Here is a 17,395-nt window from a genome sequence, read left to right on the forward strand (position 1 = left end):
CATTGGCTAAAACTTTAGTGTTTTAAGTTAACATTGTGCAAACCAGGGTTCAAAACATATTTTCTTAAAAATTTTAATGGTGGAAGATAGAATCCTGATCTGTCCCTGGAAGAGTGACTAGGTCCTGATAGTTGTTTCTGCTAGAGGAGAGAATTTGCAAGGATGAGCATAGTGCATTTGGGGTACTAGAAAATTTGAAAGATATAACAGTTTCAGGTTTTTAAATATACCATCCCGACCATGTGTCAATAATTGGTGGAATACCCTTTTCTTTGTTATTACCTACCTCTGATGACTAAAGGAGCTTTAAGTCTTTTTGTTGAGAAGGTAACTCCCAGAGCCCTTGTTTAAAGAACCATCTTCTAACCCTCGTGTTATTGATCAGTGTCTAACGTAAACTTTTTTTTCTCTGCCCAAATGTGAATTTTGTTTCCTCAGGACTTTATTTCTGAACAGTTAATGATTCTAGCAGAGACAGCTATAGGAAAGTCCATTGCATTATGCCTTTGGGCATTAGCTAGTCACTAGGGAAGAAGGTGTTCCTCGAAGGGCCAGAACATTAAGGAGAAATTGTCTTTTTTAATGTACCAGCCTAATCCTGCACCTTTACTTGGTTAGGGATTTGTTTCGCTCAAATGTCATTGCTGTCCTTTTATTTCTCTTTTGTACATAAGTTATCTCGGGTCAATGATCTTTATTCTCCTTTAATTTGCTGTATGGTTTTAACAGGTTTTTTAGTAAAACTGAGTTTGTGTTTGTTAGTTGCATTAGGTCAGACTGCAAGATTATTTGTTCAGATGTAGGCCTAACAAGGGATTGTTCTTTTAAAATCTTCTTTAAGGCAAAATTTTCTCTTTTATTTCTTTACAGATTCCAGCAAGATTATGGAAGAGCATAGCTACATACAAAAGGAGCTAGATTTACAAAATGGTAGCTTAGAGGAAGACTCTGTGGTGCATTTTGTTGAGAACGATTCCCAAAACATGATGGAGAGCCTCAGCCCAAAGAAATACTCTTCCAGTCTGAGATTTAAAGCCAATGGAGACTATTCTGGCTCCTATTTAACCCTCTCACAACCTGTGCCTGCAAAGAGAAGCCCTTCTCCTTTGGGAACCAGTGTCAGAAGCAGCCCCTCCTTAGCCAAAATCCAGGGAAGCAAGCAGTTCTCTTATGATGGAACTGACAAAAATATTCCTATGAAACCTCCAACTCCTTTACTCAGCACTACATCCTCCCTCAGTGGATATCCACTTGGAAGAGCAGACTTTGATCATTATACTGGCCGGGACAGTGAAAGGGCCTTGAGGCTCTCAGAGAAGCCTCCCTATTCCAAATATAGCTCAAGGAATAAATCGCATGACAATGTCTACTTTCTTGGAGGGCTGGAAGGTCGGAAGGCATCTGGCTCGCTCCTGGCCATGTGGAATGGAAGTTCCCTGAGTGATGCTGGCCCGCCTCCTATCAGCAGATCGGGAGCCGCAAGCATGCCTTCAAGCCCAAAGCAAGCCAGGAAAATGAGCATTCAGGACAGCCTGACGCTTCAACCCAAGTTAACTAGACACAAGGAGCTTGCATCTGAAAACATCAATTTGAGAACTAGGAAGTACTCCAGCAGCAGCCTGAGTCACATGGGAGCCTACAGCCGATCACTTCCCAGGTTGTACAGAGCCACAGAGAACCAGCTGACACCTCTCAGCTTGCCTCCAAGAAACTCTCTGGGCAATTCCAAACGAACAAAACTTGGGGAAAAGGATCTACCTCATAGCGTAATAGACAATGACAATTACCTTAATTTTTCTTCTTTGAGCTCAGGGGCTTTACCCTATAAAACCTCTGCTTCTGAAGGCAATCCTTATGTAAGTTCTACCCTCAGTGTCCCTGCCAGTCCACGAGTGGCTCGGAAGATGCTTCTGGCCTCCACCTCCTCCTGTGCCTCTGATGACTTTGATCGGGCTTCATATGTGGGGACAAACCCGAGTCATTCAATTCTTGCTGGAGAGTCAGACAGAGTTTTTGCGACCAGGAGGAACTTCTCTTGTGGATCTGTGGAATTTGATGAGGCTGATTTGGAAAGCCTCAGACAGGCCTCAGGAACCCCCCAGCCTGCCCTTCGGGAACGGAAAAGCAGTATTAGCTCCATTTCAGGACGTGATGACCTGATGGATTATCACCGGCGGCAGAGGGAGGAAAGACTCAGGGAGCAGGAAATGGAGCGATTGGTAATCTTCATCTCAACAGTGATTGACCTCACTGTTTCATTAACCAGCATCTACAGGGCAGCCTTGGAGATAGACTCCAGGATATGGGGGAATATAGGATATTCATGTTCACTAGCCACAGCTGCTATCTTTCTCTTCTCTCCTGCTATCCTTCTTCTTCCCATATCACTATTAATAGGCGTGTTTGGCTATCTTGAAGGCCTCCAGGAATTAATGTTAATTTAGTTGCTCTGCGGACTTCTCACAAGTATAAGTTCTTTAAAAACATAACAGAGGAGTTGCGAATTTTATGAAATAGAGTCTTACAAACTTCTCTTTAAGACTATGAGGAAATGCTGACTTGTATTATTTATATCATTAAATTTGCTTGTGTATGGTTATGAAAGAAGTAGTCAGTGAAATCATGACTCACCAAGAATTAGGTAGTAAATTTGTCTTTATAGCAAGTTGTCTAGAAAGTTGGAGTTGCCTCAGTGGTGCTCAGCTTTTCTCCACACTGTTCATACACAACCTTACTATCTTTAGCTCTGATTCTTATCACGTACAGTGATTCCAAACTACACATACTCACAAGATCTATTGAGTTGTCTTTTTCCATTTAAAATGAATTTATACTTATTGTTGAAATATTGAAAATAAGACGGGGAAACATCCCTTGAGAGTCTCACCAATGAATGAGAACAAACAACTGCATTTTTCCATTCTCTTTTAAGCACAGGTTTTTCTCTTAGAATGAATATCTGTGAGAGATTACTTTGATTCATTTTTGATTCATGATTTCCTTAACAAGAGAAGCTGCAGGATAGTAAAGCTGATTTACAGCAACACAGTAGGATTATCAGTATTTTAGTCGCTAAAATATTCTAGAATATGATTTTTGAATCACAAAACTGGTTAATACCCTATAGGACAATAAAATTGTAACCCAGGCTTGTCCAACCTGTGGCCTGTGGGCCGCTCAAGGCCCACAATGGCTTTGAATGCCACCCACTACAAACTCAAAGTTTCTTAAAACATTATGAGTTTTTTTTGCCTTTTTTTTTTAAGCACATCAGCTATCGTTAGTGTATTTTATGTGTGGCCCAAGACAATTCTTCTCCACTGTGGCCCAAGATTGGACACCCCTGTTGTAACCTTTGGATTATAATGGACAGAAATCATTTGCATCCATCCAGAAGGAAATACGTTTGACATTTTAGAGCAGTAATCATTTGCATCACTCATAGTTTTTGATAAGTTGATGTCTGTTCTTACAGAGTTTTCAAATACCCTAACTGACAATAGTGAATGAAAACAAATGTGCATACCCTTAGAGAATTTAGATAGTCTTTGAGTGGGTCAGTTACACAGTACTCAGTATGACTTTCCTCTTTATTACCATAAATAATCTCTGCAGACTGTTCATGGTCACAAAATGGCATTGTGTTTGGGCTTGCTTCATTGACAGAAATTCAGAAGATGTTTTAATTAGCATACAAAAGTCTCGTATATGGACAGCAAATATAATGCTATACCATGCAGAGCAACTATTATTTATAAAGCCAGAATATTAACTTCTATCCGATAACTTATCAAGAAATCTGGGAGAGCATTTTTAATGGCTTCCATTACTCCGGACATCTTCCTTAAATGCTTCTATTTGCTCTTCTGTTCCAAGGATAGGGAACCAAATTCAAGAAATTCATCTCTGCTAGGTTTCATGTTCAGCATCTCTAAGTGTTGGTGAATTTCTCTTTCCTCCAGATTTTCCAAATCTGGTATGGTTCTTGGCAATCCAGGAAGTGACCTTCTGTACTGCCTGTAAGGTTGGGCCTGTTAAGTCATAAACAGTTTTGACTTCTTGGGAGAGCTTTGTGAATATTGCTCTAAATATGAAGTTATATATTTTTTCTTTAATAGTGGGCGTATCATATTTGTTGAAATGAGGCTTATTTTTAAATTTGACACTCTAGACTTGATCTTGGTTGCATGGTCTATTTGTTTGACTACATTGTGGTAAAAGGGATGACGGATTCTTATCAAGCCTATGCAAAAGATGATATTGCCATTAAAAAGTAAAGTGACTCAAATTACTTCCTGAATTCTGAGAGATCAGTGAGAACAATTTACCATTAAAATAATATTTCATTTAGTTTGCAAAATCAGAGTTAGCTGAATAGAGGATTAGAGATAGAGCAGTATGAATGCCAAAGGGTTTTCCCCCTGAAAAAATAGAACATTAAAAATAATACTAGTAACATTCCAAAACACATATCCACATTTAGAAATTCATTTTTTATTATCAATTCAATCACTTCTATGTAATTAATTCTTATTCCTCTGTATCTTAGGCTTTTAATTTGGTTTCATGAAATCATCTATTTCTAGACTAAAAAGTCCTGAAAATCTGATGTAGCTGCCTAGTACTATCTCATTTTTGTATATGCAATTCTTTGAAATATTAAGGGTTAAGAATACCTGGTAAAGTTCTGTCCACAAGGTTCTAAAACTGTCTTTTCTTCATTAATGAGATATTGTATTTTGTAGACAAGCTCACGGAGAAAGTAGAGAACACTTGGTGAATGTAAGAGTTAAGTGGCTATGGTTATTTATGGTTAATTTAACAAACAATATCAGCATGAAGGAGAGTTAAAATCCTTTAAATCAGTTTTTTAAGAACATATTACAGAGAGTGAGGGCACTGACATATATTCAGGGTCTTTCTGTAAAGTACCCAATCTTTGAACATTACCTATAATATTAAAAATATTATTTTACCCGTACAAAATTATCTTAAGGAAGGGCAACTTTCTCATTTGATTTGAGAAATTTTTAGGGGCACAGTGAACAAACCTAATTATTTCTAGCCTCTTTCTTTTTGTAAAATTAAAGACAAATCTTTGCGATTGCCCAGAGGTTCTCTGGGAAAACCTAAAAGTAGTTCAGGAATAGATATCTTGGAAATTTTATTTTTTTTCTGTATTTAGGGTCTGCCTGATCTTGAAGGCAAAATCAGAGATTTTGTCACTTGAGTAATAAAGAATTGTGTATACCTGAGAGCAGTGAATGTTTGTGGTTTGGCTATTTAAGAAAATGGCAATAGATTATTTTATGATGAGCAAGAAACCTCAAATCATTCAAAAATGAAGAAAACTCTTTGCAAGAATATATTCCAATCAGCGCAAAGCTCAGGAAGTTACACTTGTAAGATACTCATCTCTGTTCTGTGGGCAGATTAGTACTGCCTTTTACAAGCATAGGCTGATTTCTCCAAGATCAGTCTGTCATTTCAATAGAGATAACTGCATTTTAGTTTTACATTAACAGGGTGCTTGTCATATATTACATTTTTAATGCATTACATTAAACATACTTTATGAATAATTGCATCAAAATCATGTAAACTTTGCCAAATTTTTAAAATTTTATTAATTCTTTACAGCCTTTTTATTTGCAAGCATTATAAACCAAGTTAAATCTAACTCCCTTTTTGCAAATCTGCAATTTTCTGTTTCCATCAACTTCTGCCCTTCATTGTTCTCTTCCATATTCTGGAACAACCAGACACTAAGACAAAAATACTTAAAGGTATTAGAAATTATGTTCAAGCTAACATCACAGAGCATAATTACTGATCATGTGAAAAGGTTTGTCACAGTTATAGTTCAGTTTAGATGAGCACAAAGTTTATATTTTTCTTAATTTTACGGAAGTAATCTTAGCTTATGTTTTTAGCAAACTAATATAAGGCAGTTTAAAAGTTCAGGTAAACTAATCTCTTCATCATAAAACATTCAAGTTTTTTTAAAAAATGAGATTATACTTGTATTATACTGTACACTGATGAAACAAGGAAAAGATGTGTAGCTGTTTTGTTGTTGTTTTTAAAATGTATTTTTTTCTTAAAAGTTATATTTACCCATGACACAGCCCCAGGAGATCTTTAGAACATGTGTCCCTATAGCTGTTTTTAAAACCAAATTATCAAATCAGGTTTTTTTTTTTTTAAGAGAGCACAGTTAGGCTGGGTGAGGTGGCTTACACTTGTAATCCCAGCAGTTGGGGATGCCAAGGTGGGAGGATCACTTGAGTCCAGGAATTTGAGACCAGCCCGGGCAACATGGCAAAACCCTGTCTCTACAAAAAATACAAAAATTAGCTGGGTGTGGTGGTGCACACCTGTCATCCCAGCTACTTGGGAGGCTGAGGTGGGAGTATTGATTGAGCTCAGGAGATTGAGGCTGCAGTGAGCCATGATCATGCCACTGAACTCCAGCCCAGGTGGCAGAGTGAGACCCCATCATTAAAAAAAGCACATTTAAAGCGTTAGAATTTCACAAAATTTATTTCAAGAAAATAAATTCTTGAAATTCTGGGAATGTTAGATTTATCTAACTACTTGTTAATCTCTATAAACCAATCAGAACAGTAGGCCTTCTCTGTTTAATTTATTATTATCCTCGGGAGATAGAAAAATATTTCACCTACACACAGTGTTCCCCACCCTGCCCCCAGGTAGAAAGACAGACGAAAGGTTTATGGCTTAAGTCCTACAGCTCCAATTACAGATCAAAAGTGAACACTAGAACACAAAATCTCACTTTTCCAGATCTCAAAAGACTGATTGCTTTTCCATCAGGCACAAAATATATTCCTGATCTGAGTACACAAATAGAAAAACAAACAAATTATAAACAACAACGACAACAAACAAAGACTGTCACCTCTCACCTGACCAAGACTGGATTCCGATTCTACCTGACAACTCACCACGTGGTCAGATTGTGAAACCAGATTCCTAGTCATGGCTGCCACCAATGGATATAACTGTCAGTTGTATGCAAACCAAAACCCCAGTGAAACTTGGCCAAGGATTAGAAACAAAAACTAAGACAGACTCAGTAAAACAAAAGCTAAGGAGATTAGCGAGTCAGTGAAGGTGATGTTCTACTGCCATTTGTGATTTACCTCAGAAGCCAAGAAAAGATGTGTCTGGGCGTCCAGCCCATGAGATATACTTCATGGGCAGTGCAATTTAATTGACTGGATAGAGTGAGTCACTTGCACATTTTATTAGGACCTCCAAATTGTCAAAGCATAATTTTCAAAAAGTAAACGCAACTCTTATATAAATGAAGAATGAATAGATGCCAAAGATTTCTTTAACTCATTAATGAGGAAACCAGGTGGGGTAAAGCTGGTTTACTAAGCATAATATCTGTAATATTTTTAGGTCTGCTGTGATTCTACTAGTGTTTCACCTGGATTTTTTTTAATGTGTTCAATCTTTATTTGAAAACTCAAGGTAGTTTTATTGAGTATTAAAGATCGAACTGTAATTATGTATCTCCAAGGGCCTATTAATGAGGTAAATAATCCACTTTGAGTCCGTATTAAATAACCTCCAGCTGCTGTGCTATTTGAGATGTTTAGTTTGTTCCTTTTTTAAAAAAATAATTTTTCTTTTTTGGTTTTGCTCTCAGCTGCCAATTCATGCTTTGGTCATTTTTGCCAGCCTTTTCATTTTTTATGATTTTAGAAACCAGTTATCAAGCCTTGATTTGAAATGTTCTGAACTAAGAGTGACTAAGTACAAGTGAGGTTCTCAAGGAGGTCCTGAGCACATGAAGTGTGTGCTCTTTAGTTCATAGACCTTGTGACATCCATTTGGACTGGTTGGTGGTCATTTTAACTTCCTCACTCTGAGCTATGTTTCAAGTAGAGGACATTAATGGATAAGGTGTTGCTAGAGGGCTGGGATGCTGATTCTTTGACAAATTAGATGTTCTAGAGCATGGGTCACCAACCCCTGGGCCATGGGCCACAGACCAGTAGCGTTTGTGGCCTGTTAGGAATGGGGCCGCAGAGCAGGAGGTGAGCGGTGAGCCAGCAAAGGTTCATTTGTATTTCCAGCCACTCCCCATCACTCACGTTACTGCCTGAGCTCCAACTCCTGTCAGATCAGTGGTGGCATTGGATTTTCAAAAGAGCGTGAACACTATTGTGAACTGCTCATGTGAGGAATCTGGGTTGCGCGCTCCTTACGAGAGTCTAATGCCCTGATGATCTGTCACTGTCTCCCATCACCCCCAGATGGGGCCATCTAGTTGCAGGAAAACAAGCTCAGGGCTCCCACTGATTCTACATTATGATGAGTTATATAATTATTTCATTACACATTACAGTGTAATAATAATAGAAATAAAGTGCCCAATAAAGGTAATGTGCTTGAATCACCCCGAAACCATCCCTCCCCCATGTCCATGGAAAAATTGTCTTCCATGAGACCAATCCTGTTGCCAAAAATTTTGCGAACTGTTGTTCTAGAGGTTAGAAAAGTCATTATAAAGTAGGGTATTCTTGTATTCATCCTATTTGACACCTGCCTTCCTCCAATTAGTCCAGAGGTAGTGATGGCCATCTGGAGCTTTTTATGGTCCAAGGCAGTGAAAGTCATTTTCAGAAGAAAAGAGGAAAATTAAAAAATGAAAGCAAACCCTGATGCTTTTAAGAGTATTCATTTGGTTACGTTGCCAAAAGCATCTTGTTCTTTTGTGGAGAACCAGTGGATTCCCACAAATTGCATTGTAGCCATCCAATATTTTCTTTCTGGCTGGTGATAGTCGTCTGTAGTGCCTTGGTAAATAGCATTGTTGCCATTTAGAACTATGCAGGGCCACATTGATACTTATTTCTCAAACATGTTGTAATGTGATACCAGCTCTCATGAAGCATCATGGAGTAAGGTTTTCTGATTTTTTACACACATACGAATTTTTTCCATTACATATGGATTCCTTGAAAATAAGGTTGGCTTTCTTTTAAGGCACATATTAATGTTTCTGTGGTAGTTATGTGAATAGGTGAAATGTCTGGGTCAGCAATTCCTACCATTGAAGGTGTTTTGTCCTTATAGTTCCCATGAAAGCACTTTATAACTATATAATTTTAATCAGTAAGAGGCTGGGACCATACCTATCTTGCTCACCACTATAGATGCACCTCCTAGCCAGATGACTAGAGTATAGGAAGCATTCTTTACATATTTTTAAAAAGAGTAATTGAATGTTTTTGATACCCATTCTTGACATTTATTCTGGGTTTCCTTAATCTGTGACTGTAGTTTGCATCCCTGGTTCCCAGATGGTAAGCATTTAGTTCTAGGTAATAGAGAAGCTCTATACAAAAAATGAAGATATCTCAGTATAAATGCATTCTTTTTTACTTCCAGAAAGGGGAAATTCTTTTCCAACTTTCAATTAAAAATAAAAAGATGAAAGAGTTATTTTTCTTTACTTTGAAAATTTTCTAGCATTCTTTGTAAGAATTGGTGCTCTCCAAGGTCGTACAAAAACCAAAGCTACAGGTCTGAGAGTCTTGCTTGTGTACCATTGAGCAGATGATAGATCTAATGTTTCTAAAATTAAGTAAAAGACTAATTGAGCATATTTGTTTAAGGATTTTTGGTATTTTATAAAATAAATTTATATGTTCTCTAATCTCTGAAACGTGGTCAGATGCAGATGCTATTTTAAAGACCAGAAAATAAACAGGTTGGTATTATTTAATGTTGTAATTAGGAAAAATTGTTTAGGAACCCAAGACTAGTGAGCGTTGTCAGGTCAAAGTGACTCCACATGTAGATTTTTGCTTCTCTATTTGCTTCTTGCTGTCTCTATTTCCTAGTGAGTCCTGACCCCCCCCCCCCCAAAATAAGTTGGGCATTCAGACCTTTTTGGCTATGTTGAGCCATATTATAAGTTTGACAATATTTTTTGTTTGAATAGCAGAATGGACAATGTTAAGAGCATGCTTACTGTTGCTTAGTCATAGTATTCATCTTTTTTTTTTTTAGAAGAATGTCTTTGAAATGTGAAGGCAAACTTAAGTATTGAAAACTATTTTGTCCTCCAGTCTTACTTGAATCTCCTTCCTGATGTGGCCCTTCCGTTTGCTACATCCTGAGTATAATTTTAATTTATTAAAAAAATGGCTGCACTAGCTGGAAGAAGCCAGCTAAATTGCAGATGGTGTGAGAGGTTTGTTTACCAACCCAATAAACTTAGTGGCTCAAGACTTTTGAAAGGATCTTGAGAAACAATGGCTCTCTTCCTATACTCTGCGCTAGAATGGCCATTGTCAGGTACATAAGTTGATTTAATCTTCAGATTCAGCCTAAGCCTTAAGCTGAATTTTTGCTGTGGAGCCTTTTCTTAATTTCTCTAATGTTTAAAATAGCCAGTCAATTCTCTACCTTTTTTTTTTTTTTAACTTTCCTACCTTGTTTGGAGGGTTTATCAGATTTAGCTCAGAAATATGATGTGAGCCATGAATGTCATTTTAAATTTTTTTATGTTAAGGTAAGCAAAAAAAAAAAAAAAATCCAGGTGAAATTAGGTATAATATATTTGACAGCACAGGAGTAGATTGACGATGCTACCCACTCCCTAAATTAGCAATCTATTCTCTAAGTAAACAGCACTATTTCTTTTTTTTTTTTTTGGATTTATTTTTATTTATTTATTTATTTTTTATTATACTTTAAGTTTTAGGGTACATGTGCACATTGTGCAGGTTAGTTACATACGTATACATGTGCCATGCTGGTGTGCTGCACCCACTAACTCGTCATCTAGCATTAGGTATATCTCCCAATGCTATCCCTCCCCCCTCCCCCCACCCCACAACAGTCCCCAGAGTGTGATGTTCCCCTTCCTGTGTCCATGTGATCTCATTGTTCAATTCCCACCTATGAGTGAGAATATGTGGTGTTTGGTTTTTTGTTCTTGCGATAGTTTACTGAGAATGATGATTTCCAATTTCATCCATGTCCCTACAAAGGACATGAACTCATCATTTTTTGTGGCTGCATAGTATTCCATGGTGTATATGTGCCACATTTTCTTAATCCAGTCTATCATTGTTGGACATTTGGGTTGGTTCCAAGTCTTTGCTATTGTGAGTAATGCCGCAATAAACATAATGTGCATGTGTCTTTATAGCAGCATGATTTATAGTCCTTTGGGTATATACCCAGTAATGGGATGGCTAGGTCAAATGGTATTTCTAGTTCTAGATCCCTGAGGAATCGCCACACTGAATTCCACAATGGTTGAACTAGTTTACAGTCCCACCAACAGTGTAAAAGTGTTCCTATTTCTCCACATCCTCTCCAGCACCTGTTGTTTCCTGACTTTTTAATGATTGCCATTCTAACTGGTGTGAGATGGTATCTCATTGTGGTTTTGATTTGCATTTCTCTGATGGCCAGTGATGATGAGCATTTTTTCATGTGTTTTTTGGCTGCATAAATGTCTTCTTTTGAGAAGTGTCTGTTCATGTCCTTCGCCCACTTTTTGATGGGGTTTTTTTTTTCTTGTAAATTTGTTTGAGTTCATTGTAGATTCTGGATATTAGCCCTTAAAGTAAGTACATTTTTTGTCACTGGGTAATATAAAGAAAAATGTTATCTGTCATCAGATCACCTTGGATCATTAGAGAATAAAGCAAGGACTTTCTCTCTACAAATTGCTGGTGTGCGTGTGTGTGTGTGTGTATGTATGTATGTGTGTGTCTGTATGTGTGTATATGTTGATTGAATATTAAAGGAATTAATCATTAGCAAATTTGGGCTGCCAATTGTCCTCCATTAACTGAGAGTAAAAAAAAAAAACAGTTGTCATACCTTTTTTCTTTCTTCTTCACTTGGAGAGATGGGCAGAAAAGCAGTGAGAAGGAAAAATTAGCATTTGGCAATAATCTAATGACTTCACATTGGGGAAACAGAGCTAAAGTCTTCATGAAATTCTATATTGCAGTAGTCCATTCTTGAGAGCAAACCCTCTGTTCTTATAGTAGCAGTACAAGCTATTGCCTCTTGATGGTGCCATGCATTAAAAAATTGTTCTTAGAATTTGAGAGATGTATGTTCTGACTCTTCACATGGTTCAGCTTTCTCAGGCTAAATGCTGAAATATAGAAAGCAACTTGGACTAAAAAGAGGCCCTGTATGCCCCTGCGTCAGTTATAGAAGAAGTCTCATTCTTTTTTAAAATCATAAATAAATATATGAACACTTGTTTCTTAAATAAGAAATAAAGGTCATAAATAAAATTTGTAGAAAGAAATATAAACTAAATAAAAACTGAAAATATATCAAGACCAACAAATATATAGGAGTGGAGGCCAGGCGTGTTGGCTCACGCCTGTAATCCCAGCACTCTGGGAGGCCAAGGCAGGTAGATCACCTGCGGTCAGGAGTTCGAGACCACCCTGACCAACATGGTGAAACCTCGTCTCTACTAAAAAAATACAAAATTAGCTGGGCGTGGTGGCACATGCCTGTAATCCCAGCTACTTTGGAGGCTGAAGCAGGAAAATCGCTTGAACCCATGAGGTGAAGGTTGCAGTGAGCCGAGATCGAGCCATTGCTGTCTGGCGTGGGCAAAAGAGTGAAACTCAGTCAAAAAAAAAAAAAAATCTATCTATCTGTCTATCTATCTATCTATCTATCTATCTATCTATCTATATGGAGATACATGAAGTGAAGGAGGACTATTGATTGTTTCTGGTAAAAGTGGTCCCTATATTTGTTGTCAAATTACTTAGTATATCTATATTTATTTATTATTCTTTTTTTGAGGAGAGTCTTGCTATGTTGTCCAGGCTGGAGTGCAGTGGCATGATCTCAGCTCAGCCTGCTGAGTAGCTGGGATTACAGGTGCATGCCACAATGCCCAACTAATTTTTGTATTTTTAGTAGACACAGGGTTTTGCCATGTTGGCCAGGTTGTTCTCGAACTCCTGGCCTCAAGTGATTTGCTCCCCTTAGCCTCTGAAAGTATTGGGATTACAGGCGTGAGCCACCATGCCTGGCTTAGTATATCTAAATTTAAAAGCTATTTATTGAGCTACCATTTTAAAAATTTATCATCAGCTAATAAGTTTAGTGATTGTGCTGGCTAATTCTTTTTTCTTCCCCCCTGAGACGGAGTCTCCCTCTGTTGCCCAGGCTAGAGTGCAGTGGCGTGATCTCAGCTCACTGCAACCTCCGCCTCCTAAGGGTTCAAGCAATTCTCCTGCCTCAGCCTCCCAAGTAGCTGGGATTACAGGCACCTGCCACCATACCTGGCTAATTTTTGTATTTTTAGTAGAGACGGGGTTTCGCCACGTATGTTGGCCAGGCTGGTCTGGAACTCCTGACCTCAGGCGATCTGCCTGCCTTGGCCACCCAAAGTGCTAGGATTATAGGTGTGAGCCACTGCGTCCAGGCTGCGCTGGCTAATTCTTATAATGTGAATTTCTCTTCCCCAGCTTGAGAAAAGATTATGGGAATATTTGCTGTAGAGAATATTCTTAAAGTTGGAAATTGATTTTTCAAAAAAAAAAAAAATCCAAAACAAGCATTACAAGGGTAACACATCCAGCACTTTTTCTTTTGTTTCAGCCATCTCAATGTGCCAGTTAAGAAGGTGCTTATTAGAAGTCACTTAAACAAAATAATCTCTTTATGTTGAATAATCGGAGATTCACAAGCAATCATAGGACGTAATTCAAAGGGATCCTGTGTATCCTTTACCCAGTTTCCTCCAATGGTAACATCTTGCCAAACTATAGGACAATGTCAGAGCTAGGATATTGACATTGATACAGTGAAGATACAGAACAGTTCTAACACCACAACGGTCTCTCATGTTGGCCTTTTATAGCCGTACCAGCTTCCCTTCTCCTTAACCCCCATAACCACTGATTTCTTCTCCATTTCTATAATTTTATCATTTCAAAATATAACCATATAGCATGTAACCTGTGGGTTTGGCTTTGTTCAATCAGCAGAGTTCTGTGGAAATTGGGCAGGTTGTTGCAGTCACTGGTTCATCAGGTTTAAGACTAGGATACATGAGGCAAAGGGAAATCCCAGAGACACACTTCTGTGTGTTTCGTTGGGTCCCCAGTCTGCCTTTTTCCACCTTTCAGAGTCTTCTGTTTTTTTCCCCATATAATGTACAGGGTTCTGAGTTATACTTAGTGGGAGAAATAGGGTAAAGTATGTCTAATTCATCTTCCCTGAAGCTGAAGTCAGTGAGATTAGTTTCCTAAAGTTGCAAATAGCCAAAAGCTTTGCTCTGGTGAAGTCTAATGACTGCAGGTTGAAAATTTTTGGTTTGGATAAATTGGTATTTCTTATTCAAAATTGCTAAGACCATATCCCAGCTCTGGGGTTATAATTTGGATTTTGAGAAAAAACAGAATTTTAGGAAAATGCTGAGTAGAATTAAGAGGAACAAATTTCTCATATGGTGATTATTCTTTCATTCTGATTATAGAATAACAAGCTGAAGCTATGAAAGGTCATCTTTTCCATCAGATCACGAAGACCAAGGCCTAAATCATCTTAGGCAGAGATTTCAATTTACAAGTTGTCTTGGGAGAAAGGAAAATATTCAGGCATACCTCTGAGATATTGTGGGTTTGGTTCCAGACCACCGCAAGAAGGCGAACATCATAATAAAGCAAGTGACGCAAATTTTTTGGTTTCCCAGTGCATATTAAAGTTATGTTTACACTATACTGTAATATATTAAGTATGCAACAGCATTATGTATAAAAATGTACATACCTTAATTTAAAAATACTTTATTGCTTAAAAAAATACTAACAATTATATGAGCCTTCAGTGAGTTGTAATCTTTTTGCTAGTGGAGGGTTTTGTCTTGATGTTGATGGCTGCTGACTGAACAAGCTGGTGGTTCTTGAAGGTTGGAGTGGCTGTGTGTGTGTGTGTGTGTGTGTGTGTGTGTGTGTGTGTGTGTCTTGCTCTGTCTCCCAGGCTGGAGTGCAGTGGTGTGATCTTGGCTCACTGCTGCACCTCTGCCTCCTGACATCAAGTGATTCTCTTGCTTCAGCCTCCCAAGCAGCTGGGATTACAGGCACCAGCCGCCACACCCAGCTATTTTTTTACATTTTTGATAGAGACACGGTTTCACCATGTTGGCCAGGCTCGTCTCGAACTCCTGACCTCAAGTGACCCGCCCACTTCAGCCTTCCAAAGTGCTGGTATTACAGGTGTGAGCCACCGCACCCAGCCAGCAATTTTTTAAAATAAGATAACAATGAAGTTTGTCACATTGATTCAACTCTTCCTTTCACAAAAGATTCCTCTGCAGCATGCAACGCTGTTTGGTTGCGCTTTACCCACAGTAGAACTTTTTTCAGAATTGGAATCAGTCCTCTCAGTCTCTGCCACTGCTTTATCAATTAAGCTCATGTAATATTCTAAATCCTTTGTTGTCATTTCAAAAACGTTAACAGCGCCTTTACCAGGAGTAGTTTCCATCTCGAGAAACCGTTTTCTTCACTCATCCATATGAAGCAATTCCTCATCAGTTCAAGTTTTATCATGAGATTTCAGCAATTCATTCACATCTTCAGGTTCCACATTTAGTTATAGTTCTTTTGCTGTTTCTATCACATCTGCAGTTACTTCTTCCACTGAAGTCTTAAACCCCTCAAAGTCATCCATAAGGACTGGAATCAACTTCTTCCAAACTCTCGTTCATGTTGATAAAAATGTCAATACCTCCTCTTCTGAACCAAAATGTATTTAATGGCATCGAAAATGGTGAATTCTTTCCAGGTGGTTTTTCGATTGGCTTTGCTCAGCTCTATCAGAAGAATCACTACCTATGGCAACTATAGCCTTACAGAGTATATGTTTAAAATAAAAAGACTTGAAAGCCAAAATTACCCCATGGGATGTAAAATGGATATTGTGTTATCAGGCATGAAAACAACATTTATTTTCCTTGTGAATCTTTATCAGAGCTCTTGAGTGACTAGGTGTGTTGTCAGGGAGCAGTAATTTTATTCATATATTTTTAAATTTATTTTAAGTTCTGGGATACATGTGTATAATGTGCAGAATTATTACATAGGTAAACATATGCCATGATGGTTTGCTGCACCTATCAACCCATCACCTAGGTATTAAGCCTGGCATGCATTTAGCTATTTTTCCTGATGCTCTCCCCCACTTCCCCCAAGCAGTAATATTTTTAAAGGAATTTTTTTTCCCCTGAGCAGTAGATCTCAACAGTGGGCTTAAAATATTCAGTAAACCATGGTATAAACAGATGTGGTGTCATCTAGGCTTTGTCGCGCCACTTACAGAGCACAGGCAAAATAGATTTAGCATAATTCTTAAGGGCCTTGGTATTTTTGGAATGGTCAATGAGCATTGGTTTCAACTTAAAGTTAGCAGCTGACTTTAGCTCCTAAAAACAGAGTCAACCTATCCTTTGAATATTTGAAGCCAGGCATTGACTTCTCTCTAGCTTTGTAAGTCCTAGATGGCATCTTCTTCCAATATAAAGCTGTTTTGTGTACGTTGTTTGTTTGTTGTTTGTTTGTTGATTAATTGTGGCCCAGGCTGGTATTGAGCTCCTGGCCTCAAGTGATCCTCTCGCCTAGGCCTCCCAAAGTGCTGGGATTACAGGAGTGAGCCACTGGCCCAGCTGAAAACCTGTTGTTTCATGTAACCACCTTCATCAATTATCTTAGATCTTCCCAATTGACTTGCTGCACCTTCTACTTCAGCATATTCTGTTTCACTTTGCACTTTTATGTTATGGAGACAATGTCTTTCCTTAAACCTCATGACCCAGCCTCTGCTAGTTACAGATTTTTCTTCTGCAGCTTCTTCACCTCATTTAGCCTTCATAGAACTGAAGAGAGTTAGGGCCTTGCTCTGGATTAGGTTGGCCTAAGGAAGTGTTTGATCTATTTTGACCACTAAAACTTTCTTTACATCAGCAGTAAGGCTGTTTCACTTTCTTATCATTTGTGCGTGAAGAATCACCTTTAATTTCCTTCAAGAACTTCTCTTTTGCATTTACAACTTGGCTAATTGGTACAAGAGAGCTCACTTTTGGCCTATCTCATTTTTGGCATGCCTTTCTCTCAAAGCTTAATCGTTTCTGGCTTTTGCTTTAAAGTGTGAGATCTGTAACTCTTTCAGTTGAACACTTAGAGGCTATCAAAAGGTTATTAATTGGCCTAATTTCAATATTGTGTCTTAGGGAATGGGAGGCCTGAAGAGAGGGAGAGAGACAGGGAAATGGCCTGTTGATGGAGCGGTTAGAACAAGTACAACATTTATTAAATTAAGTTTGCTGTCTTATATGGGCATGGTTTGTGGT

The 17,395-nt window shown here is 38.2% G+C and overlaps 1 protein-coding gene across 5 annotated transcripts in view; it reads left to right on the forward strand.

Annotated features, from left to right (window-relative positions):
* The window catches only part of PHLDB2 (pleckstrin homology like domain family B member 2), a 131,510-nt gene that overhangs the window by 38,334 nt on the left and 75,781 nt on the right, over positions 1-17,395 (forward strand). For all 5 annotated transcript variants that reach the window (XM_063602890.1, XM_055110270.3, XM_034957072.4 and 2 more), the window contains exon 2: positions 871-2,219. In XM_063602890.1, coding sequence (XP_063458960.1) covers positions 871-2,219 — 1,349 coding nt within the window. The remainder of the gene's footprint in view (positions 1-870; positions 2,220-17,395) is intronic.

Source organism: Pan paniscus, chromosome 2 (genome assembly GCF_029289425.2).
Source record: "Pan paniscus chromosome 2, NHGRI_mPanPan1-v2.0_pri, whole genome shotgun sequence".
Classification (NCBI taxonomy): domain Eukaryota; kingdom Metazoa; phylum Chordata; class Mammalia; order Primates; family Hominidae; genus Pan; species Pan paniscus.